The following is a 25,954-nucleotide window of genomic DNA, read 5'->3' as shown; positions in this document are numbered from 1 at the left end:
CCTTTTGTCCATGATTGTAGCGATCCGGCCCCAGAAAAATTTGTATAATATACTATAATATACTGAAAAATTATGAAAACTGGAGGCATGAGAGGCGCCCAAAAAATGAACTTCAAAGTGTTGTTTTGCGCCAATTCAGTTTTTAAACTCAGTCATGCTGCCTCTCACACCAATAATACACCAACAAAGGCTCACTGAAAAGAGCAATAAAAAGGATGAATGAATGAATGAATGAAATGAAACGTCTTTTTTTTTTTTTATTCAAAAAGTTGTATCATTGATTTCAAAACCTCAAAGCGGCTAGATACACAACTCCTGGAAGGGAAATGAAGTCATTTATTTTAAACTAGCCATCCCGGCATCGACGGGACGACGACTCTTACCATAATAATAAAGCTCGCTTTGCTCGATGTCATCATCGAGAAATTACTTATAAGAAATATGTAAACGACTTCTTAATTATGAGAAATATGTAAATAATTTCTTGTATTTTTTCAAGGAAAACGAACAACAATATTTCATCCTTGTAAATTGAATTGCACGTTGATTAAAACATTTGCCTGTATTTTCCAAGGAGAATTACCGTTAACAGATTGTTTTATTTTCCAAGGAAGTTTTATAAAACACTCCTCTTGTATTTTTCTAGGAAAATTGATGATAAAAATTTCTTGTATTTTCCAAGGAAAAAATTACATAAGATAATTTTAATTTATGATATTTATGCCGGGGGGGACGCGATTTCGAAACGACGGTGTGCCGCGCAAAATCTGCTTTGCAAAATCGTACCCTTACAGTGCAGTTCAATATGGCTGAAAATTTTCTCTTGATTTACCCAACCCTAACAGTGCATTATATTTCTCAGCTGTAAATCTGCGTGAAAAAAGAAGCTTCGGAAATTTTCTGAAAAACTGAGAAAAATATTCTTGTCAGCTGTAATTATCAGACAAATGAAGTATTTTCAAAAAACCTTTCTTTTTATCAATTATCTTGAATTTGTTTTAGAATTCGACCCTTGCAGTGCAATCTCAGAGAAACACACCCTTACAGTGCATTTTGGGATGCTGAAAAACCCAACCCTTAAGCGCGGCACATGACGTACGCCAGATTATATGAGCGCCCCCCCCCCCGGGAATTCATAACGTAATGTTTTCTATGTAAATGCGGGGTAGTGGAAGCCAGTAGTGGAAAATTTAAACTAGACAAAAGTTGTATAAAATCTACCACTAATGGCAAAAACTGGGGTCTTTCCGTAGAAAACATTACGTCATGAATATCATGAAAATATCTGTAGCAATTCTTTTGCTACTTTTACCAAGCAGATTTTTCAAGAAAGGGTAAAAAATGGTAAATTTATTCTAAAAGCGAATCGAATACACCACAATCATTGAGTATCTTGTTAGACTATTACAATTCTACTAGCCGTATGCGCAGCGTCGCACGCTGCGTGTCCCAGAAGATTTTGATTTTATAAAAGAAATGAGAAAAAAGATAACATTGCCTTGCATTTTTTAACCACAATGAAGTAAATGGCTTAGAAGAATTATATTTTAGATATTTTTTAGCCATCGTGGCTGGACATTCGAGGGTGACTTTGAAAGACTTTAAAAAGTTTTAAAAGTAATAGGGAGCCGCTATTGTAAACATAAAGTTTTAAAGTACTTCTGAATAATAAATCATCAAAAAGAAAAATAATGTTTGGGAAGAAGGTTGATTTTAACCTTTACTCCAAAGTTCCTGTATAGAAAATATTATCTTGGCATCTCAAAGTTAGTCTAGTGGTAGGAGATCTGCATAAGGTTCAACGCCACAAAAAGGAGATTTTGTAAAGATTTGTTATAGTTTCGAAAAGTTTTTTACAAAACGTTGTAAACACACACGTTTTAGCGTATTAATATATAGACTAGACAGCGTTGCACGCTGCGTGTCCCATTCCAGTGAATCACTACACATCTAAAAAATTCTAACGAAAGAAAGATAGCCGCCGATTGATGATTTGATTTTGATTTTAGGAAATAAAGGAGAAAGAAGATAACATTGCATTGCAATTTTTAACCACAATTAAATAAATGGCTTAGCCAAAGTATATGTTAGATCTTCTTAGCCATCGTGGCTAGCCACCGTGGTTGGGCATTCGAGGGTGACTTTGAAAAACTTTGGAAAGTTTTGAAAGTGATAGGGAGCCGCTATTGTAAACAGAAAGTTTTAAAGAGCATCTGAATAAGAATTCTTTAAAATGGCAAAAAAAATTTGGGAACATGGTTGATTTTAACCCATCAAGCTCCAAAAACTTGGTGAATAGAAAATAGTATCTTCGGGTCTCAAAGTTAGTCTAGTGGTAGGAAATCTGCTTAAGTTGCAAAAAGATAATGGTTCAACGCCATGATGAGAAGGCTTTGGAGACCTTTGTTAGATTTTCGAAAACTTTCTACAAAAATGTTGTAAACACACACGTTTAAGCGTATTATTATATAGATTACAAGACTATTCTTATGCGAGGAGAGGTTCAGCAATCGTGGGCGGACATTCAAGGGTGACTTTGAAAAACTTTGAATAGCTTCGAAAATTTGAAAAAATAATAAGATAATTAAAAAAGAAAACGAGAAAGAAGATGGGTGTTCACGTTTCAAAACGCCCTTGAAAATATTTAAAACAGAAAATTAGAAAAAGAATTGAAGCAAGATTTTCAGGCTTTCTTTCTTTCGTCTCAAGTCGCCTAAGATCGATTTGTAATTTTTTTTAAATTTAATTAAATCAATGAGAGCAAATACTATTTACAATTAATAATTCTTTACAATGAAATATTCTTATCTAAATAAAATATAAATATTTGTCGTGTATATACCAAAAAACGTTCATCGGCTTGAAATGAAGAGCAATTTTAAATTGAAACCATCAAATATTTACCGCCCATGAGTTTCTCCCGAAAAAGACCGTGAAACTTTGACAGTACTTAGATAATTTAACCTTGATTTTTTCACCCGTGGAGGTGTCAAACCTAAACCGTACAAAAAAGTCCTGAGAGCAAAGGTTAGAAAAATTTATGTTTTCACCGATGCCACTGTTGACAGGGTTTTCCACTAAATGGAAACTAAAAATGGTATCTAAAAATTTTCCCCGACTGACTGAACAAAAGTTCACCGAGTGAGCGAAAAGAATCGGATATTTACAAGGGAAATGATCCAATCGAAACCAATAGTGACATGAGTTTTAGCACTGTACTCTTTTTCATATTTAACCAAGGTAATCCATAAGGCGGAAACGTAAGGGCGTAAGAATAGACACGCCACCAAAACTAGTGACGGTTGACGTAAAATAATAGTCACGTTAGTGAAGTGGTGAAAATACCTCTAAAAACAAGCCAAAATGAAGGTAGTAATGTTTGAACGCAAACAGAACTGTAGAGACGGAATGAATAAATAACGTAATCGTAGAAATGGCGTCAAGAACGACGGGTGTAACTTCTCATGCGTGCTGTCGTGCTGGGAATCTAAAAATAAAAAAATTGAATGGTATTATAAAAATGGTAAAAAGCGGCTAATGAGAATGCTGAAATCTAATGTGGTGGAAAAGTTTGAAAAACACGGAATACGGAGTCTTTTTATAAAAACTAGTTAACTTCTTTGAGGTATAGCCTTTATAGGCTTTATGCGCTATTTTTACTACAGAAAGAAACAATTGCATTTATTCGACTAACTGAAGATAATTCAACTCTTTACAACAGAGACATGCGTGGATTCGTCTCAGTCACATAAAAGTCCGAACTGTACATCATACTGAATTTCCCCTTAGTCTTTTCAGTCCACCAAGAAGAGTTTGGTACAGGCTAACCAAGCCCTCCTTTCTAAGTTTTTTGAATGGATTCACTTTTTTCAAAAAAAATTTCTGGTATGCAGAAATATTTAGGCTTTAGGCTTTCATTCGGAAACCAAGTAAATGATTAAGTATACTTACGTGGAAATAACTTGGAACCGATGACATCATTGGAAACGATGAAACAAACAATGGAAACAATCAATCAATCTGAAAAATGAATAATCGAATGAAAAACATTTGAAACACATGAACAATATCTTAAGAGACGTACGATAAAATAAAAAAAACGACAATTTCTTTCTTCACCAAAAAATAAATTCATAGCAACCTGAGAAAACATTTCACAAACATCTATTTTGCAAATTGTCTCCAAAATATTTCTGCTCCAATGCGATGAAAAATCTCAATCAAAATATCGAAATCAATTCATCCGTTTCATTCATTCGAACTCCGAAAAGGTAAAATATATCCGACTGAAAAATTTAAAAGACTTTCTAAATAACTTTTCACTTCTATTTTAAAAAGAAATCAAAAAAAAAAAGTTTCAACACTTCTCGCAATAATAGAATAAAAACTCTTTCAAACTCCAAAAAATATTCCCACCCTAAAAAATCATGAAAAAGTTGATATTTTTCTTACCAAGACGAACGAAACGATCGAAAGATTTCTTTGGTAACACCATCACAACTAGGATGTTCATCAGGGCGTCGACCAGCATCATTTTTCAATTCATGATCCGCTCCTTTGGCCAACAACAATCTGATGACGTCATGATTGTCGAAAAGTGCTGCAATATGCAATGGTGTGTCGTTATCTTCGTCTCTTCCATCGATCAACATTCCGATTGTTTGTTGATCAAATTGTTCCAAATAACGAACTGTTCCATGATAACCAACAATATGAAGAACGTTCGAACCATAATTGTTCACGAGTGAAAAATCTTGAGGATAATCCATCAAGTGAACGAAAACGTCGAAACGATCTCCATAAACAGCCCTCATGAGAAGTGTCCAACCATGACCATCACGCAACGAGTTGACGATGTTTGGTTTTTCGCGGAAAATTTCTTCGAATTTCGCGAATTTGTTTTCCTTCAAAATGTTCGAAACATCTGAAGAAGAAAAGAAGAAATTTAAACTTTTCACGGAGTAAAAAAAAAAATTCAACAAAAAATGAATCTCGATATCTCAGGAACTAAAAATACTTCGAAGCTGAAATTTTGCAAAGAGAACGAGAAAAATATTTCCGAATTGATGGCAAAAAAATTTTGAATTTTGAATGAAAACTTTTTGCTCAGCAAGAAATCATTTTAATTCGTGACTGCAAAAAATTTAAACTGAACTTCGCTATCTAGAGAACTGAAAATCGTTCAAAGTTAAAATTTTGCACAAAGATTGGGAAAATGATTTCCAAATTAATTGAGAAAAAAATTATGACTTTGAGTTATTAAAACTTTCGATCAGTAAAGAAAATTTTTAATAATTCCGTCACTATTTTTTCGGACTTAAAAGTTAAAAGGAAAAAAAAAACGAGAAAGATCCTCAAAATTTTTTATTCTGAAATGTAAATTAATCGTTTGCTGATGGTAACAAAATTACGTTTGAAACTTGATTTTAAAATTCTCATTTTCTAAATTTAAAATTTCAAATCTCAAAATTTTGAAAAAAATGAGCTTTTTTTGTAAATTTCGATTTCTTTCGCTTGAAAAATTGAATGGATCGTTTGATACACGTATTCTTTAGTCTGTAAAAAGGGCCTATCCCGATTGTTTTTTTTCCAAGAGGGAAATTCAAAAAATTATTTAAACTTGGGTAAAATGTAAACTTAATAAATATCTTAGTCGATCAAATGTTCTGTTTCTCCCGAATAAAAGACTTTGAAAATCTTTTCTCAGAGCAAACTAATATTTAGTTAGTTCTACAGAACTTTTTCAGACAAAATTCCTTCTACTGTATAATATATTATTTTACCTGATGAAATATTATTCAACATTCCAAAAATAATATTAACTTTCTATATGTGCACAAACAAACAAGCCGCACCGAATTAAATAAAGAATGAATGAAAAAAACGTACCAGAGATTTCTCTTTATATGATAAAGAAATTCCCTTGGGAATGAAATTGACAACACTCCAGTCGATTTCATTTTTCTAGAGATCTCGCAATATCGTAAAAGATTTTCTTCTTTTTAAATTACTTTAAAACATAAAAGACAAGATGACTCGAAAATTCAAGATTTATAAGGTTCCCATAAGGTTAAAAAATGTTACATTTGTCATTTGATTACGATTGGTTTTTGATTACACTTGAATATCGGAAAAAATATTGTTGCTATTATTTTCGCAAACCTGCAAAGCTTCTGATTGGTCAAGCGCTGAAATTCTATTGTAATGTCACGTGACTTAGGTAGGATTTTCTATCTAATTTCGGCACACTTTTCAGCAAAAGCACTTTATCTAGCCCTTCGGGCTTTTATAAATCTATGGTTTTTACGCTAAAGTAATTCTTGCCCCGAATTTTGCTTTCTTGAATTTCTATAACGTTTACTAGAGACTATATGATACGTTCGCTTGAAATTTCTCCCTTTTGTTTTTAAAAATATAACGTTTTTAAAAGTTTTTTTCATAGCGCTGTGAACCCTAAGTTAAGTTAGGGCCTATTCCATGTGCTATGGGAAGGTTCACTTCCTCCGTTTTTAAAAATTATATGAAAATGCCAAAAACCATTAAAAAGCAAAGTGAGTCTCAGTAAGCGTCCAAAATTCACCAAATTTGAAATTTCCTCTCTCAAAGGGTCGTGATTTTCAAAAATTTGGACAAAAATCGAGTGAATCGAGTAAAGCACTTACAAAATTGATAAGTCAAGATAAGTCTTAGGTTACAGCTGGAAAAGATTGTCTTTGTAAAATACCCCAGACTTTTTGTTCAAAGTTCTAGAATAAAACAATTTTGATATCGTTTATAAGAGGTAAGTTACAGAGTTTCGAAAATACCAAAGTTAGCCTTCTAGAAGACAGAAAGGGTCAATTTTCAAACTTTAGCTCTGATATACCTCGCAGACCTAGTTATCCCCGGGCTAGTAGTATACGTCTTACGTTTTTAAATTGGATCTCCTTAAGGGTACTGAAACCGATAAAAATTGAAAAAATCACTCATGGATTAGGAAATCCTTCGGAAATTGACTCTGTAAGGGCCACGGGGCCACTTCGCAAAATTTTCACAAACCCGACATGCCGAGACCCCAACTGTTGGGCTCAAACAAAGCAAATATAATTCCATCAAAATATCAAGAGTCACATCCCTTCTTGCACAAATATGAATTAAGAAAAGAGGAATGATCGTACCAAATTCAGCCTTTAAATCAGCTCTTGTTAAGTGGAAAGGTACAATCATGGTCGAAATCAATTGAGAATTAAGCTTATTTCCTCGTTTTTCGAAATTTGGAGTTCGGGCGAGAAAAACGACTTTGGGCCATCTCTTAAATTTAATCGAATATTTCAATTTGGCTCGGGTTTATAGATCTCCAGGCTATATTATAAGCCTTATTGGACCATTTTTGAACATTTGGATCCTCAGATCCTAAGGTCTTAAGACTTAAGTCTCATGTTAAAACTCAGAATTAAAACTCTACCCTTCAAACCTACTTTAGATCACTTACAAATCGATTGTGGTTTCAAAACTTCCCGCTGGATTTCCCTTTTTTCTCAAATATTACGACCATGATTGTAGAGATTTTCGCTACCTTTATTATCTATTCATAGTTTAGTATCTATTTAACCGATCATATCGCCTCTTTATAGGGAGAAATCCGACTTGCTCGATAATACGTGTTTGGACTACATTTGATTTGTCGAACAACTGCACTGCCAAACAAGCCATCGTCGAACAAGTGAACGCTCAGTTGCTTGACCGTCTAGTTGTCAGAAACTTCACTTGTTCGACATTTACATAGAAAACATCAAACCGCTGAGTTTTTGCATAATTTGTCAGTGATTTATTTCGACGAACCAGTTGCTTGACTATTACGGTTGTCAGTATTCGCGTTATCCTTATTGATTTAAAGAAATAATATTTCCCATCCGTTATCCGATCTTCTCAGATAATTAAATCATAATGTCAATAAAACAAAAGGTGTTTGAATGAAAAATAGGAAAGGGAATAAAGTTCCTGTCGATCAACTAAATTGTCGAACAACTGGCTGATGAATAACTGAGATTTCAATTTGTTCGACAGCTTATTTGTTCGACAATTTCATCTAAATATTGAAGAAGAATGTTGAATAATTGGGCTGTCGACCAAACGTACTGTCCAACAAGTGACATGGAGCCCCTTGTAGCCGGTCTCAAAAAGTAGGAATTTTTTATCTTTTTCTGTTAGAGACAGCAGAGCGAGGTTCAGGCCCAAAATGACTTTGACAATCGACCCCTAACAGTACACCAAAATTTGGTCAAATTTGAGTAAATTAGCGTGAAAGAAAATAACTCCTTATTTGGGTCTTTAAAGATTTAAAAAAGGTACTGTTTTTGAAAAGGTTTATTGTTTTTGTACCGTACAAGTTTGTAGCCTGAGAGTTATGAGCTAATTTTGGTATCATTGCGGAAAAGTATTTTTTATTCTTCCAAAAAACATTCTGATTGTGCTCATTAAACTGAAGTGTTCATTAAACTTAAGAATAAGATAAGAAGGATTACTCATTGGTTCCAAATAAACGCTCGTTTATTTCTTTTTAGTTTACCAACTTCCCTGACCTCATCAGGACCCCTATTTTATTGATTTTTAATAATAGTTATAGGTTTCAAAGAGAAGTCCCTTATTTTGCTCTAAATAGCCCCCTGTTTATTTGGAACCTAATAGTAAGAGAATATGAACGTTTGTCAAGAAAGTAAAAGTACACCATTTTGTTAACCGGTTACTTTTTCGAAGCGGGCTACATGGCTTTTTGCGCAATACAATTGGTTCTTTTCGCATGACGACGGGCCTACACTGCCCAGAGTTGCCCGTCGTTAGGAAAATTCAGTGTAACGTCACTTTTTCAAAGGAAAATGAACAATGCAATGCGTTGACATCATTTCTCTCATTTTTTATTTCTGACATCAGAAATTATAACAATTTTTGATATCTTTTCGCTTGTTTTCTTTCGCTTTTTTCCCTACTTTAAGGGCAGAAACTTTCGCGGGAAGAAACTTTCGAGTTTTTCGCTTTTTTGGCATTTTTTCGAGAAAGTTTCTGCCAGGTAAGAAATTAAACAAGAAATTCGCGAAAGTTAATTTCGCGAAAAATGAAATTTTTCTAAAAATCGCGAAAGTTTTTTCCAAGTTTTAAAAGCATAGGAGAGTCGATATTATCGATATTATCGCGCTGACTAGGATTCGGAATGGGAGGAAGAAGTGCAAATAGTTTATTTTTCATTTATTAGCATATCACTCTTTCGATTGAAGAAAAAAATGATATTTGAAATAATTTTTTATTCACTTTCCCTAGCAACTCGCGAAAGTTATTTCTACTAAAATTGAACATCGGTCAAAGCAACAGCCTCGCAAGCTCGGTCGTTACTTGACCTCGGGCAATACTGCCGTTTCAGAGCCAAAGGAGGTAAGTTACAAATTTTCAAAAAATCTTTTTTTTCAAAAATCATGTTTTTTTCACCTGCTCTATCAGATGGTGTTACTAATTTTCATTGAAAATGCCTATTTTAGACTTGCCAAAAGAGGTATCTTATATAAATTCATAAATTTCTCATTTTAAATGATGAAAAAATGTTTTGAAAGTGAAAAATTGGAGGTAAGTTACAAAATCTGTTTAAATAAAAAGCTGTAAGTAACAAAGATTTTATAAAATTTTGCTTAAAAAGATGTAAGTAACACATTTTTGAACAAAAAATGAATTAATCAAAATACTTTTAATAAGATCTGAATAGATTTTATGGAAATCAATTCTTTGCTAGATTCTTTATATTTAGTGTAAAAATTGGTACTAAATGGTCAAAATTGATCCTGCTGGCACGTTTTTCTTGATTTATTCCAAATCCAGAATATTCAAAAATTGTTACATACCTCCTTTGGCTCTAAAACGGCAGAATATTTCTCAGTAAAGCCCTCACTAACCGGTCATTATTGTATTAAAAATATGCACAAACATTTTTGACAGTGCAACAAATGGAAAAACAACGTAACCGTTCATAGCAGAAAATCAAGGTTGCTAATTTCCAAGAAAATAAACTTACCATCAAAATCGTATTTTGTTCCATCGATTGTCACTATCCCATTACGTGCTGTGTCTCGAAGTTCGTATCCGAAATGTCTACAAGACAAGGAAGGATGAAAAGGATAATTCGAAAACGGCAGGAAATTTCCAAAAGTGTTTTTCTACTGTTCCAATCTTTTTTTCCTGCCTCACACACCCTTCTCACAGACCCGGTGAGAATTTTTCAGCCAGTGGGGGTAAAAAAAAAGCGGACCAAAACTCAATGGGGATTAATATTCCCATTTTGCTCATGACTGAGGATTTGAATTCTATTGTTTTTGAGCAGAAAATTCAGTTGGAAAAAATAGCACAATAATTTGTGGTGATCTATTTTCAGTGGGGACAAAATTTTGGTCATTTTTTCCAGTGGGGAGGATTCCCAGTGGGGCTGTAAGAAGGAGTGTTGCCTCCCTTTACCCTAGACAGACATGGCTTTGGGACAGGTAAAAGTTTGCTCAAGATTCTGCTTACCGCCTTTCTTCTCTAATTTTGAGACAATTGTCGACGAGGCACAACCAGCCATCGCACAGTTAGGCTTGCGTAATTCGGGTATTAAAGAACCTAGTTGCTAATTTATCCACCGCCTACATGTACATACGTCATCATTTACAATGCGAACGCGATCCGAAAAGGCCAGCACGTTCTCTTCAATAACAGGGCTGCAATCAAAATTCAGTCCCGGAGTGTAAAAGGCTCCCTCCATACAGTACGTCCAAAACTAACATCTAAACAGTCTTTTTCATGAAGACAGGTAAGGTTTAGTCTATGTGCTATAGAAAAAAATGACGATATTTGAGCAAATAAACGATACTCTTCCCGCCAATCAAAAGGTAAAGGAGCCTTTGTAGGGGTTGTTATCTAACAAGCTTTGAGCGGGTAACTAAAATCTTCAAAAACTGGAGGTAGGGTTTGAATTTTCTTAAATACTTATAGCAAAAAGGGCATGGCCCTTAGGACAGTTTAAAAGTTATTTCATTGGAAATATACCTAGTCCTAAATTGTTGCAGATTCCTGAAAAAATAAGAAAAAATAACTTTCTTTAAAACCAAAGCATTTTCAAAATCTGCTTCCGTTGGTATCACAAGACTAGTTATGTACAGGGATGTTATCGGATGAAGGTTACAATGAGAATATGTGCTCTGTATCTTCGATTCTTTTAGAACTAATGATATACGTTACGCACTTAGTGTAGGTTCTGTTGTAAGTAATAAACTTTCGAGAATATACTAAGATGAAACACTTACGTTGTAAAAAGTAACAAAGGTTGCTATGAATATTGCATGTAAAGTACCGATATACAGTAAGTTCTACTTACGTTACTGCTGCGTCGATGTGGGAGTGATTGAATAACGAGCTATCCTCGATGACTTGAAGAATCTGTCTTTCAACATTATGATCGCAGGTTTGATCAAGTGGTACAATAACATCTAGCTCTTCCAAAGACGAGAAAATAATGTTTGTACTTGAACGTTTAGCGTGTGTAGGAGAAACGAGACCAGCTTGCAGCCATTTATCGAAAATTCCAATCAAACGAGATACCCTGCTTGATTTCTTTTCAGGAAGAACGATTATGTCTACGAAGTTGATGGCACGAGTGAGCATCTCAATGTACAAGTTCTTTGGAACTTTATCTTGAGGGTTAACAAATAAAATACAATGGTCCATTTCGCAACCTCTGAAACCTCTATAACAAGTGAGTAAGACTTTTCCCGTTTTTAAAGCCTCCAATTTCTCTGCTTTGGTTGGGTATTTTCCTGTTAAAGACGGTGCAAATGTTGTTATTTCTAATACCTCTAAATTATGTTGAAACACATATTTCAAAATAGCTAGTTCTTCAAGTGTACTGCAGATTACGGTTAACTGAACATCCTTTTTCATCAGCCTTCTTAAAATTGCACTCAAATAAGCTGCATCAGACGAATTAAAGTTATTGAAGTCGAATCTAAAGTCATCTAAATATATGAGGTTGGGTTTTGAATCACTTTTGATTTGATGACCACTTTGACCACGAACATAAGAGAATGAAGTTGAAAGTTTTTTGGAAACAGACCCTGATTGAGCGTTTATGTCTGTTAACAATTTTTCTGGATCGTAGAATGAGGCAATGTTGGTTTTCCTTCGCACGCTTTGAGTTGAAGGATGATTCGGGTTATCGTGAAGACTGACGTTATCTTTTGGTTTCGGTTGCTTTTGTTCTTTCTGTTCTTGAGGCTTAAGAGGGACATCTTTGGAAGCTTTTCTTGTTTTTCGGGTGGAGGGTGCGGACGGTTTGCGTAGAATTAGTGTTTTGAATTCCAACGGTACGTCTACGATTTCCTTTTCGATTTCTTCCTGAAAGATTTCAATCATCTGGTGAATATTTACCGCCATTCGCATTGTTTTGTCCAGAGTGAAGACTTTCATACCAGTTCGATGGTAGTCGCATCCCTCAACTTGCTTGACATCATCTACAAAAGGAATTCGATGAAAATTGAATAACCGTTTTTATGCAAAATATTGCACGGTGAAGTGAATGGTTCGCTTGCTTCAAAAAGTAAAGTAGTATATGCAATAGTCTCGCAAAATATTTTCTTCCATTTAACATATCAAAGGATACAAGACATGGTCTACAGGTCTACTCTATTAGCTTAGGACCTATCGCAATTTCTTCAAACTACAAAATGAAATATGAGTAAAAAAAGATAACATAAGACATTTTTGTGGTCTACGCAAAGTTCAAAAATGACTTACCACTGAAAAATCCTGATTTGACAACTTTTCGTTTTTTTTCTACACTTTGGAGCGCAAGAATGACAGTCGTATCCTGGAAATTCTTTACGAGGCTTTCCTTGAGGTTTTCAGCGTATTTGGTTGTGAGAAAATCAACAGGAAACTCATCGATCATAAATCCGACACGTTTTGTTTTATCAGAATAAAGATATTCTAATACTCGACAAAGATTGATACGCGGTGGATACATCATATTGTAAACATCTGAAATATCGATTGTTGATCCTTCTAGTGCATCACCGATACTGAAAGCTTTGATCTTGGACTTGTCAAGTTTTTCCTCGTCACATAAGTTATTGAACCCCTCTTGGAACTTTAAATCCACCAATGAAAATGGATCAAAAGTAATATAATAAAGTTGATCTGTTTGATGCATAAGATTTCGTGCAATCTCGTACATGGAGACACTTTTGCCTAAGAAGTAATGGAGAATAGTTTGAACGTGGATGGTGGAGGGTGAATGAAACAGTTTTGAACCACAAGCAGTTTTGAATTGCAGAATTGAGGACGAGAAAAATACCGTCAGAACCGAGACAAAAGAAAGAAGCTAACCGCCTCCGTCGTAGAAAAACACAGATCCCTAAACTTCAATAAACGCCAATACACGTCCAATACAGAGAGAGTAACTGTATAGCCTGTATAGACCGTAAACTATTTCACAGTCTAGTTTATTTATAATCTTTTCTCTTGTCTTCTTGTTTGTCTGGTCCAACTAACTCGTCTATAGGAATATTTTTTCCTGCATATGCGAGTGCATCTGATTGGTTAATTCGCGCCGAGTCACTGAGCAGAATTTTCACGGGGTTTTCGATAACATTACAAAAAAAGGAAAACAAATGAAAATGAAGGCACAGGTTCATTTCTATACAAAATGGCCGATGGAAATGAGCCTTTATAAATGTGGATTATTTTTGATACCCAGGCCAATTAAAAGATAATCTCAGGCACGACGGAAGCTTTTTATATCTGGTACGGCGAATGAGGAAATTTAAGCGATTTTACCGACGAATAGGAAAACTTCGGGTATTTTTTTGAAAATCTGGTACGGCAGCCGCCGTACCTGCCGTACCCGTTGCGTCGTGCCTGTAATCTACCGTCGTTTTGTTTAAGTTTCCCATTTCCACATAAAGATTTTTGTTACTTTTCCGGGATAACAGCATAAGGTTGGAAAGGGTTTGTTTTTAAAGGTACAGAAAATTTTGTGCTTACTCATGAGTTTGCCTACCTTCCGAAGCTCATTTTTCAACTACCTGAAGTCCTGGTCCTTTTCCGGAAATGGGAAACTTATACAAAACGACAGTAAGTCGGTCTGTAAACTTTGAGAAAAAAAAGACAAAAACTTACGCGAAGAGAATTGTGTAGTAAAAATCACCTTTACATCAGTACTATCTACTTCTCATCTCCGTTTAGATTAAAGCTTTAAAATCGTATTTGAAGACAGGGGAATTTACAGGGATTTGTACTGAGACTTAAGGTTTTCATTAAATGTCCCAAAGGATTTTCTGAGTGACTATTGATTGTTTCGGTAGCACATGCTAAATTTTAACCATATGTTCTAAAATAAATTAAAGAAATTTTTGAGAAATAAAAAAAAACTCACCAGAGCCAAATGGTCCTTTGATGATCTTCCATTTCGTTGGGTCGTTGATGAGGTTGATTTGATTATGGTTTAGAAGGATAGTGTCGATCTTTTCTGGAACATTTTCCGATATCTTCGGCAGATATTGTGTTGTGGAGGCCATTGAACTCATTATTTGCCCGCACAACGAATTTAAAAGAGTGGGATCTCTTGAACAGACACCTTGTCTTTTAAAAGATGCCATCTCACTTGAAGCTTTTCTACAGAAGCTTTCCAATTTGGTTTGTAACTTGAGTGTGCAACCTAAATCGTTTTTAGTGACCAACATTCCACTGCAACTAACAAAATTGTCATTGAATATTGAATATAGTTTTAAAGTGTGCACGTCAACGTCAAGGAAAACTGGGACCGACATAATGGTGACGTAATTGTTTTTGATGACGTCACTGGCTACATGGATAATTGTTTTTGTGACGTCGTTAAGTTTTTGTATTCCTTGATACAGAGTTTCTCGATCATTTGAAGTGATGATAGAACATACCATCAACAGGTGACGATCAAAATCAACAACCAGAATGACGTCATCATACGATTTATGTTTTGCTGTTATGATTTCATCACAATCCTTATCATCCAATCCCATGATGTACAAATGGTTTCGTGGATTGTAAGGTGTCAAAAATTTCACATCTTTGAACATTTTCATTTCGTCCAGTTTTTCTAACCAATCCCTGATGATTCGATTTTTTAGATAAAATGATGGCGGAAAATGTCGCTCCCCTGCGACTGTGTTTTCCTTAAAATACTGTAACGATCTTTCTCTAAAGTCGGCAACAGTCTTCGTAATGCTTGGACCAGTTCGTATCGGTCTACATTTTTGTTCCTCTGTTATGGGTTTTGTTGGTTTGTAATGATGAACATCATCATCCACTCCAGAGTTGTGTGTGTAGATCAGTGTTTTATCAACGGTGAAAGTTCTTTGGCCGTGCGTCATATCTAAGGTAAAATCATAATCCATTAAAAGTCATTGTTTTATTATTACATTAAATGCTTGTATAAAAGAACTCCATTTGTTAATTTCGCATAGCGAAAGTACTCTTGTCTCCCGAATAGATACCCCCCGCTAATTGTTAAGCGAAAAAAATCCATTCCCCCCAGTCTTATTAAAAGCCCCCCTCCCCTTTAATTATATTCGAATAATTTAATATTTCATTACAGGGTAGATAGACCTTAAACTTGTTAAGATTTTCCTTTTTGTTAATATTGGTTCTTATTTTACGTGTTCATTTGTTAAAGTTTCTATTGTGTTGTTTAAATTGATATCAGTTAAAAAAAATTCTGTCTTCATATTACCCCCTCATATTCCACCCCCCGCTTATTAGAATTTAGAAAATTTTCCTACCTGCTTATTCGGACCCCCCGTCTATTCGGGAGACAAGAGTATTACGATAGGCTTTAACAGCGGCGGTGGTGGTGTGGAAAAAAAATTAGAAAACGAAAGTGCTATAGAAACTTCTAGAACATATTTGAATATTCTAGAGATCGACTCACTCGCTAAGATAAAATCTAACGTTTTGTCAGTCCGCGAGTCCAGGTAGACGTAACTAAGCATTTGTAAACATTGCTCGTTTTTAAATATGGCGGTTTTCAGCATGATGTTAGCTGCTGCTTATTTGTATTGCTATTGTTGTGGCCATGATAACTTTGGCCCCAAGAGACTTCACATATTTGTGTATATAGTATGACGTATGTTGTTTTGGTAGCTATATTCCCATTTGGGAATTAGCGTATGATATCGCCTTTTAATGTTTAATAGCATACCGTCGCGAATCTAAAAATAGACATTGATTTTTATGTTTGACTGAAATTCAATCCCATCACCCTTTGCGTTTATTACGCTTGCACGCAAATTACACTCAATTACAAAGAAAGAGTGATAACTTTCACGACTTTTGAATTAAGACGAAAAGGATTGTGGGATTGAATTTCGGTCAAATGAGAGAGTAATAATCATGACGTTTGCACGACGAAGTACGTGTAGACGTTTTCAGGAGTTTGCAGAATTTTTACATAGTTAACATTTGATTCATTTTGGATTTACTTGATATACATTTTGATATTTCCTGTGGAGCCATCTATACACAGTGCTTTGGAGGGGGTTCATGGTTGGCGGAGGAGCGGAATCGGCCCTTTTTTCGGACGGAGTGGCGGAATTTGGCGAAAATTTAGACGGAATTACGGAAATTGGGTTCTCTGACGGAGACGGAAAATTAGACAATTTTAGTGCGGAAAAACGGAATTTAGCAAAAAAATTTTGCGGAATTTCGGAATTGGTAAAAGATATTCAAAATTTGCGGAATTTTCGACAAAAATATTGAATTTCAAAGGAATTTTCGGTGACGGAATTTTGGTTCAATTTAAGACGGTTTGACGGAAATTGGGGAAAAAATTGACGGAATTGCGGAATCGGGTACCCCCTGAACCCCCCCCTTTGGAGCTTATGTTTCAGTAAGTTTCTCCTATAGTTTTTGACTTGTAATTTTCCCATTTTTCATTTGTACATTTTTTTGGTACTAGATTCTCTAGGATTCTTTAGATTTTCCTTGTATTTTGGTCACCTTTGACCTGGTTTGTGCCTCGTTTGGTCGATCTTGGAGTCATTTTCCTCGCTACTTTTTGGTCACAGACCGTTGTGTCTTTTTGGCATTACATTTTTACTTTGGTCGTATTGGCTTCATACTCTATTTCTGGCCTCCTTTTGCCCTTTGTTTGCTCTAGGGCCATTTTACCTTTAGAGTTCTGCATTGTCTTCCTTATTCCGGAATTGGCCCTTTTAATCCGGAACTGGCAGATTTCCGAAATTAGGAATTTAGCTATTTTTTTACTTTATTTCAAATATTTTTAAAAGACACACCATGTTTTGGGCTTCCACAAAGTGAAACATAAGAATGAGTGGAGACGATGTCCATCGTCCCCTAGAACTCGTCGGAGTTCACAATGGAGATGAAGATGTTGACTGTAGCACCAAAGATGTTGACTGTAGCACCACAGATGTTGACTGGACCGCCATAGAAGTTGACCGGACCGCCATAGAAGTCAATCAACCCAGAGATGAGGGAGATGCTAGTCTTGCAGGGACCCAAATTGTCGAGAAACCTGATGAAAAAGAGAGCATACCATCTCAAGATGAAGAACAGGGTTGTTTTTGCTTAGCGTAACAGCTTCAACACGTCGCTACCCGAAAAGAGAAAGAAAACAAACCGAGAAGGGTAAGAAATTACGTATTCAACACTTATTTGCCGAACGAAAAGGATTTGTCAACAGATTAGAGAAACGAGGCAAGTCTATGATGGAAACATTAACCCTGCTGGATCTAAGTCTTATCAAAAGTCGACTTCAACAGTACAACGAGACAGCATTAACTTTGAGCTGAACGAGTTACTCGACCCACACGAAAAGGCTGAAGACCAGTATTGGTTTACCACAGTTGATGATCAAATCAATGTTGTAAAACAGTCAGTTTACGACAAAATATAGACATTAAATCGTCAAGAAGAAGAGAGAAACATTGCATCATCAACTAAGTCTTTGCAATTACCACGATCATCAAGGTCACCTAAATCCTTACGATCGTCACATTCTTCAAGTTCTTCAATGGTTTTCAAGTTGTCAAAATCCACCCAGTCAGGATCCACCAAGATCGAGACGTAGTCAGCTTTCTTATCAACTGCTTGAACAAGATATCAAACGAGCCGAACTACTCGCAGAGTCAAAATTCATTGAAGAAGAATATGACCATGCTCAAAGGACAAAGAAACTAAAACTACAACGTCAGAAAGCCTGATCTTTAGCATAGATTGGTGTGCTTTGTACAAGAACATCGAATGAATATCAAACTAACATAAGTCAAGCCAAGCCGGAGCCACCTGCGGCACCAACAATCATTGATCCATCAAAGATTCTATCGCCAATCAGCAGACAAGCCATACAGGAGCCACCTGCGGCGTCACGCTTTGATCAACCAAAGATGCATCAACCTTCAATCATTAGACAAGCCATGCAGAGGCCACCTGCGTCATCAATCAATTTCGATCCATCAAGGAGACACCTATCGTCAATCAAACTAGCCTTACAGGAGCCATCGGAGGCGACATTCAACATTGATCAGTCAAGGACGTACCAATCACCCGTCAATGCCCAAGCCATACAGGAGCCACCTGCGGCATCTCAATGTTCCAAACAGACAAAGTTGTACCCATCGACTTACATGCATCAAGCCAAGCAGAACCCAACTGCGATATCACATCCACGTCCTTCCATGACATCAATTAACACCGAACCGTTCAAGCTTACTACTTCAGGCTTCATCAATGGATGATATCATGGAGACTTATTCACTACTTACGTCACCAAAAAGGACATCTCCTGAACCGCTGTCGACGAACAATCTGCTATTTGCCATACTGAAACAACAAGAGGCACCACGTGTGGACGTCGAATTGTACGATGGAGATCCACTCAACTATGCATATTTCATCTATGTTTTCAAGGAAGCAGATGAATCGAAAATCCCAAATCCTAGAGAAAGGCTGACAAGACTGATGAAGTACACCACAGCTAAAGCTCATGAAGCAATGAAACATTGCATCTAATTACCGTCTGCATATGGCTACTCCTCCGCATTGGATATACTCAAGAAGAGATTTGGAAATCCACATCTGATCTTATCGGCATATCGCAACCAAATAAAAAATATGCAATCATTACGATTCAGCAACCCTAAAGGTTTTTGTGAATTCCTGATCCATCTGACCAAATGGGAGACCTTCTACTGTGATCACTCTAACGTCCTGGATTCACCAGAGACCACCAAGCTGCTATTGGACAAGTTACCACCACCTCTCATCGACAAAAATCGATGTGAAAATACATGTTTTTTGTAAATTTGATACCTCGGGTTGAAAAACTAGACTTTTTGGGTCGGAAATTTGTGTTTCTCCCAAACAGTTTGGAAAACGTTAAAAATCCATGTGGAAATTACACTTTTGTGAAATTGAAACTCTTTCGATTGGAAAACTAGACTTTTTGGGTTGGAAATTTGTGTTTCTTCAAACAGTTTGGAAAACGTTAAATATCCATGTGGAAATTACACTTTTGTGAAATTAAAACTCTTTCGATTGGAAAACTAGACTTTTTGGGTTGGAAATTTGTGTTTCTCCAAACAGTTTGTAAAACGTTCAATATCCATGTGGAAATTACACTTTTGTGAAATTGAAACTCTTTCGATTGGAAAACTAGACTTTTTGGGTTGGAAATTTGTGTTTCTCCAAACAGTTTGGAAAACGTTAAAAATTCATGTGGAAATTACGTTTTTGTACCATTTCCTGCGCGTGTCCTTTGAGAAAACCACAAGCGATTTTTCGCGCAAAACTGTTTTGATGTACAGCTAACCTAGATATTAGGCTATAATGTCAGCAGTCAAACTGTAAGTTTCCGTCCCTTTGGAGCGGCCTCGGTCAATCGCAGTGAGTTTGCACAGTGAAGCACGTAAGGTACTTGTGTCATAGTTTCAAATGGTGCCCTGCTGAGCTGTGTGAGTGATCTAAGATAAACCTAGACGATGTTATCGTCCGTTACAGTGATAGTAAAGGCGGAAAAAATGGCGGTATGGCGTTATGGCGGTATACGGAAAAAAATCGGCGGGAGAGTTTCGAAGAAACGGACGATAACTCTTTGGCATAAAAAAGATTTTGCGGTTTTGCTTGGACTAACCAGTGAGACTGGTTAGTCACTTCGTGGTGAAAACCGCCTAAGTTTAAAGGCCGAGCTTGGTTCAAACGATCAAAAACACGCTGGTCACTGGGAAGAAGACACAAGGACAAGATGGATCTGTGGTTTTTCTGTGAAAATCCAGCTCATTTTTTCTTCTTGGTTCATTTGATTTATTGAGACTACAAGATAACTTAGTTTAATGGAGTACTTATTCCTCAAGTATTCTTCTACAGAAGCTGTTTTAAAATGAGTTTTCAACTGAAGTCTACATACAGCAAAAAGACGGAGAGAAACTAAGTAGGTAAGTCAGTTTGTATATTTCTTATGAATCCTATCCTATGAATCACAGGCAGTGTTTCATTGTTTCATTAGATATGTGAATACCCTGTTCTTTGACAACTTTGAAAAATGTCAAACAAAGTACTTATTGTCAATTGTGGACTGCTTTTATTTCGAAAACTTTCACATTTTCTCATTTTGATTTGAATTGTCGAGAAGTTCAGTAACCTAGTCGTACCTGTAAAAATTATCAGATTGTTATTCTAAATTTTCTAGGTAAGAATCAGAAATTCAGAAATTGGATGCATGGGAAAATAATGAGAATATTATGTGTGGCAGTAATTTGCAGAGAGCACAATACCAAAATGAAATGTTTGGCACAGCATCCTGGTTTATTATTGAGATCAAGACTTGCAATATTTCTCGACGTCCTGGGTATAATTTGAGATTATAACTTGCAATATTTCACTTCACGTCCTGGTTTAATTTGGGATTATAACTTGCATATTTCACTTGACGTCCTGGTACAATTTAAGATTATGACTTGGAATATTTCACTTGACGTCCTTGGTACAATTTGAGATTATAACTTGCAATATTTCACTTGACGTCCTGGTACAATTTGAGATTATGACTTGGAATATTTCACTATTGACGTCCTGGGTACAATTTGAGATTATAACTTGCAATATTTCACTTGACGTCCTGTTACAATTTGAGATTATACCTTGCAGTATTTCACTTCACGTCCTGGTTTAATTTGAGATTATAACTTATTTCACTTGACGTCATGGTACAATTTCATGAGATTATGACTTGAAATATTTTACCAACGTCCTGATATAAATTGAGACTGTTACTGAAATGTGTTATCATGACTTGCAATTTTTCACTTGACGTCCTGATATAATTTGAGATTATGACTTGGAAAAATTTACACCAGCCTTCTGGAATTAGTTGAGACTGTAATACGATATATATTGTCGGAGAACAGTTTAGAATCATTTGTTTATCATGATTGAATTACCTATTTATCAGATTTTGTAAATAAGAAATTTAATGTCATTTAAATCTGCCTCAGGGTTTTTACTAATTGGTATTTTTCCATTTTAAGCTAATTTCTGGGGATTTGTTAACTTTTCTCCTATTTTATCCTCATTTTTAATGTCTCTTTTTGGGTAGAAAGAAATTCAAGCTCAAATCAAAGCAAGATCAACATACTGCACAGCTTACAAGCTGGAACTGTTTTACTTTTTCCCTGCAAAAGATATCATAAGATTTTTCATCCACTACTGTATATTTTTTTATCCAACAGGAAAGTCACAAATTGCAAGTATTTAAACTGTCAATAATTTTTATACGTATCCTTTGTCTTTGAGCAATGGTGGTGGGGAGAATATACTATAGCTTTTTATTTACATGGACTTTAACATATAAAAGGGGTAATATAAGGATATAATCCTCAGACAAAAAAACAACAAACAAAGTAAACTTACATGATTTGATGTTTTTTAAGAAATTTATAAGGTGAAAGTTTAGATAGATATCCTTGTTGCAAAGAAATTACAAACTTATTAAAAAAATGACTGTTCATAAAAATTGTTTTTCTAAGAAAAGAAAGTGTAGTTCCAAGAAAATATAAAGGGAATAAAAGGGAGAGGGTCTCAAAAGAGAACTATAATATTTCTTGGAATCCCTCTACTTTTATCTCAGTTTCTCTCCCGCCTCTATTTGTTTGTTTTGATTTTTTCGAATACCGAACACAGTTGGCCTCGCATACGGAAACTCGAATTCGTACGATTTGGGCTGTTTTTGTATTTTGTGCCAAAATCGTATAGTCTAAGACTAGCAACTCTACCGACTGTAAACTCTTTTCGGCAAAAAAACCCGTTTGCGAATTTTCTTCGGCTTTGGGCTTTTTTCTTTGATAGTGATTCGTCTTAGACTATAACATAGTCTAAGATAAACCACGTATCTGTGCGAACAAAAATGAGACATTGGCCGGGAGCCATCGAGTGACTGTTCACAAAAACAAAAACCTTGTTTAAGATCTCTTTTTCCACATCTCTGTCATCACTTTTTGGATTTTGGCTTTTTTCAACCTGGATTTTCGAAAATTTCACCCTTGTTTCGCTTGAATTTTGGCTTTTTTCCAACTGAATTTTAAAAAATTCAAACCTTGTTAAATTTGGATTTTGACTTTTTTCAACCTGGATTTTTGAAATTCCAAGCCATGGAAAATGCAAAATTTCCATCCTTGGAGAGTGTCCCACATTTCCAGGTTGGATTTTCCATTGGATTTTATCTTTTTCCAACTAAGAAAACTTGAAATTTCCAACCTTGGAAATCGAAAATCTTTCCCTGTGATAAGATTGAAGAAACTTTGTTTTGGATGTCTCCAAAGATGATTCATGATCACAACGCCCGAACGTGCACAAAGCGACGAACCGGTAAAGTATGTCGAACCAAGCATGCAACTATACTCGACGGTTTCAAATTTCTACCAAAGTCGACCAATAGAGACGATCGATCAACACATGCTGATGTAGACAATTCAGACCATAGATAACAGAGTAAAACTGATACAAAGGACCAAGGAAAATCCGATCATCAGATTGACAAAGATGTGAAGGCAGACACAGAACAACCTCAGACCAAAACAAAAACTTGTCGTGCAACCAATTGTCATGAAGTTATATCAATGTGTGTGGTTCCCATCTGCATCAAACATGCAGACGATCCCTTATCAGAAAAACACACCCGATGCTTGACCCCTGCAGCCAAGTGTCGTTTATTGCTAATACCTTGGTTGACCAGATGAACATCAAAGGACGTATCACCTCATTATTAATCACCACAGTGAATGGAACTGGTGAAGTCAATTCTACCGTCGTCAAGGAGCTGAGTGTCAGAGCGTTAAACAGCAACCAAACGATCACTGTCAAGAAAGTATTCTCAAGAGAAGATCTACCAGTCGACCAAAATGAGATCGCCACCAAATCCAAGATTAGAGCATGGGATTACCTGAGCAAAATCAAAGATAGCTTACCTGACAATGGCAATCAACCTGTCGAGCTTCTTATCGGTACAGGCTGCCTCAAAGCTATCGAGCCAGTCGTAGTCATCCCAAGTCAAGATGGATATAAAGGTCCATTTGCTCATTGCACCGTTCTTGGATGGTACATCGTTGGACTATTAGAATCCTCCACAAAGAGTCAATCAATTGGATGTCACAGAACCATTGTCACTGACATATAAGAAAAATCAAAGAGTAATCACTTCGTTTTCAAGACCAATGTGAAAGAAATGGACACTGCATGACGTTTATGGATACCATATTGAAGAATCGCCAAACCATTACCAGATGACAAGAAAGTTTGATATCTTCCTCACCATTGAGTGTATCATCCACGAAAACTAGGGAAAATCCGAGTCGTCCTGGATTATGGAGCTGAGTTCCAGAATCAATCGCGGAATAAACAATTGTTAACCGGACCAGACTTGACCAATCAAATTGTTGGAGTCCTGTCACGTTTTCGTTAAGGTCGTATTGGAGTAATGGCAGACATCCAAGCTATGTTTTACCAAATGTTTGTTCTTGAAAACCAGCGATACCTTCTTCGCTTCCTTTGGTGGAAAGACAACTATCTAAATTCAACACCTATGGACTACAAAATGAACGTCCACGTCTTTGGTGCAGGATCATCACCAAGCTGTTCAAGCTATGTACTCAGAAGAACAACCTTTGACAATCAAAAAACCATTGAAATGATACAGGGTGTCAAATCGCTATGCAAACGAGGAGGATTCAACATCGTAAAGTTCGTAACCAACAGTCAAACCGTGCTCAAACCGTGCTCAATTATCTTCCAAAAGCGGATCTTGTATCGTCACTCAAGGATGCATCCCTACTGGGTGGACTCACTGACTCAGCTGGCACACAACGTTGTTTCAACGTTTATCTAATGTCCATAACGTCCATATAACGTTAGATGAACGTTGAAGCAACGTCGTGTGCCAGCTGGGGACAAAGCACTCGATGTGTCCTGGAATTTCACTGATAACGTGTTCAAATTCGATCTGGCAGAAGCGAAGTAGAAACCTCTGACAAGACGAGGAATGTTGTCCATGATAAGCAGCATCTATGACCCTCTTGGATTGATATCACCATTCATTCTAAAAGGAAGAGTTATTCTCCAAACTTTGTGCAAGATGGCTGGGATGATCAAATTCTAGAGGATATTGCAACTGATTGGACAAGATATCAAATTGATCAGCATACCACGATGTTATCAGCCATATAACCACCAGTTGAGAAATCAATCCATCACTTCTCAGATGCTTCTGAGAGAGGATATGGACAAGTGACACACTTGATACAAGCCAACAAAGAAGGAGAAATCCATTGTTCCTTGGTAATTGGCAAATCACGTGTTGAACTAATCAAATTCGTATCAATACCAAGGCTTGAGCTGACAGCAGGAGTGATATCCACGAAAATCTGCAATCTTGTCGAGAAAAAAGTACAAATCAAAGATGCCAAACATGTATTCTGGACCGACAGTGAGGTGGTTTTGAGCTATCTCCACAAAACTACCAATAGATTCAAATCCTTTGTGGCAAATCGTGTCCACACTATTCATTCATCTACTCTGACCCTGAAGCCTGGAGGTACATCAAAACGACTGACAATACAGCTGGCATCTCCTCAAGAGGAATTTCTACCAAAGATAGGAACAAGATCAAAATGTGGATACATGGGCCAAAATTCCTCTGGCAAGACGAAAGCACATGGAAAAATCAAAGCCCTCACCGAACTAGACGTCAACGATACAGAACTCAAGAAAGTAAATGCAATCATGATCAAAGATGCAACAAATAATGTGTTTTTGAGGTTAATCAAACATATATCAAATTGGAAAAGGCTATGTCGTATCGTCGCATTAATTCTACGTTTCGTACGCATAACTTATTCCAAACATCAAAAGATCACTTCATCCCACCATTGAAGAAGTAAATGAAGCAGTAAGGCTCATCATCACCACCACCCAGCAAGTAAAGTTTACAGACGAAATTGCAGCCTTGAAGAAGCAAAACTACGTCGCAGAACACAGCCCAATTTCCAGTCTTAATCCATTTATTGATGAGTTAGGAGTACTTCGTGTTGGTGGAAGATTACGAAAATACAACCTAGACTTCCAACTATTACCGAAGAATCACGAGTTATCCGAGTCAATCGTTCGATGATGTCACGAGAAGTGTGCTCACAGAGATCGTCTACACACACTTCACGAGTTGAGAAATCAGGGTTTCTGGGTTGTCAATGGAAACACCTTTGTTCAAAAAATTATCTATCATTGTATCATTTGTCGTTACCTCAGAGGATCCTTTAGATTTTTCTTGTATTTTGGTCGCTCTTTCACCTGGTCTGTGACTCGTTTGGTCGATCTTGGAGTCATTTTCCTAGCTATTTTCTGGTCACAGACCGTTAGTGTCTTT

At 36.2% G+C, this 25,954-nt stretch overlaps 1 protein-coding gene and 1 long non-coding RNA gene across 2 annotated transcripts in view; one reads left to right on the top strand and one right to left on the bottom strand.

The window, feature by feature from the left end:
* Positions 1 to 3,950: 3,950 nt before the first annotated feature.
* The window catches only part of LOC136802765 (uncharacterized), a 31,897-nt gene continuing 9,893 nt past the window's right edge, over positions 3,951 to 25,954 (bottom strand). Inside the window, exons 4-10 of the mRNA XM_067059524.1 lie at positions 14,426 to 15,400; positions 12,787 to 13,239; positions 11,372 to 12,503; positions 11,044 to 11,067; positions 10,037 to 10,113; positions 4,453 to 4,924; positions 3,951 to 4,020 (exon numbers count right to left, since the gene is read on the bottom strand). Coding sequence (XP_066915625.1) covers position 4,020; positions 4,453 to 4,924; positions 10,037 to 10,113; positions 11,044 to 11,067; positions 11,372 to 12,503; positions 12,787 to 13,239; positions 14,426 to 15,400 — 3,134 coding nt within the window. The 3' untranslated portion in view covers positions 3,951 to 4,019. The remainder of the gene's footprint in view (positions 4,021 to 4,452; positions 4,925 to 10,036; positions 10,114 to 11,043; positions 11,068 to 11,371; positions 12,504 to 12,786; positions 13,240 to 14,425; positions 15,401 to 25,954) is intronic.
* On the top strand, positions 20,044 to 21,946 carry LOC136802761 (uncharacterized). The gene is made up of 2 exons (XR_010846055.1): positions 20,044 to 20,477; positions 20,732 to 21,946. It is a non-coding gene; the product is annotated as an uncharacterized lncRNA (long non-coding RNA).

Source organism: Clytia hemisphaerica, unplaced genomic scaffold, assembly GCF_902728285.1.
Source record: "Clytia hemisphaerica strain Z4C2 unplaced genomic scaffold, Clytia hemisphaerica genome assembly, whole genome shotgun sequence".
Classification (NCBI taxonomy): Eukaryota; Metazoa; Cnidaria; class Hydrozoa; order Leptothecata; family Clytiidae; genus Clytia; species Clytia hemisphaerica.
This window is presented reverse-complemented; position numbering and strand designations above follow the sequence as displayed.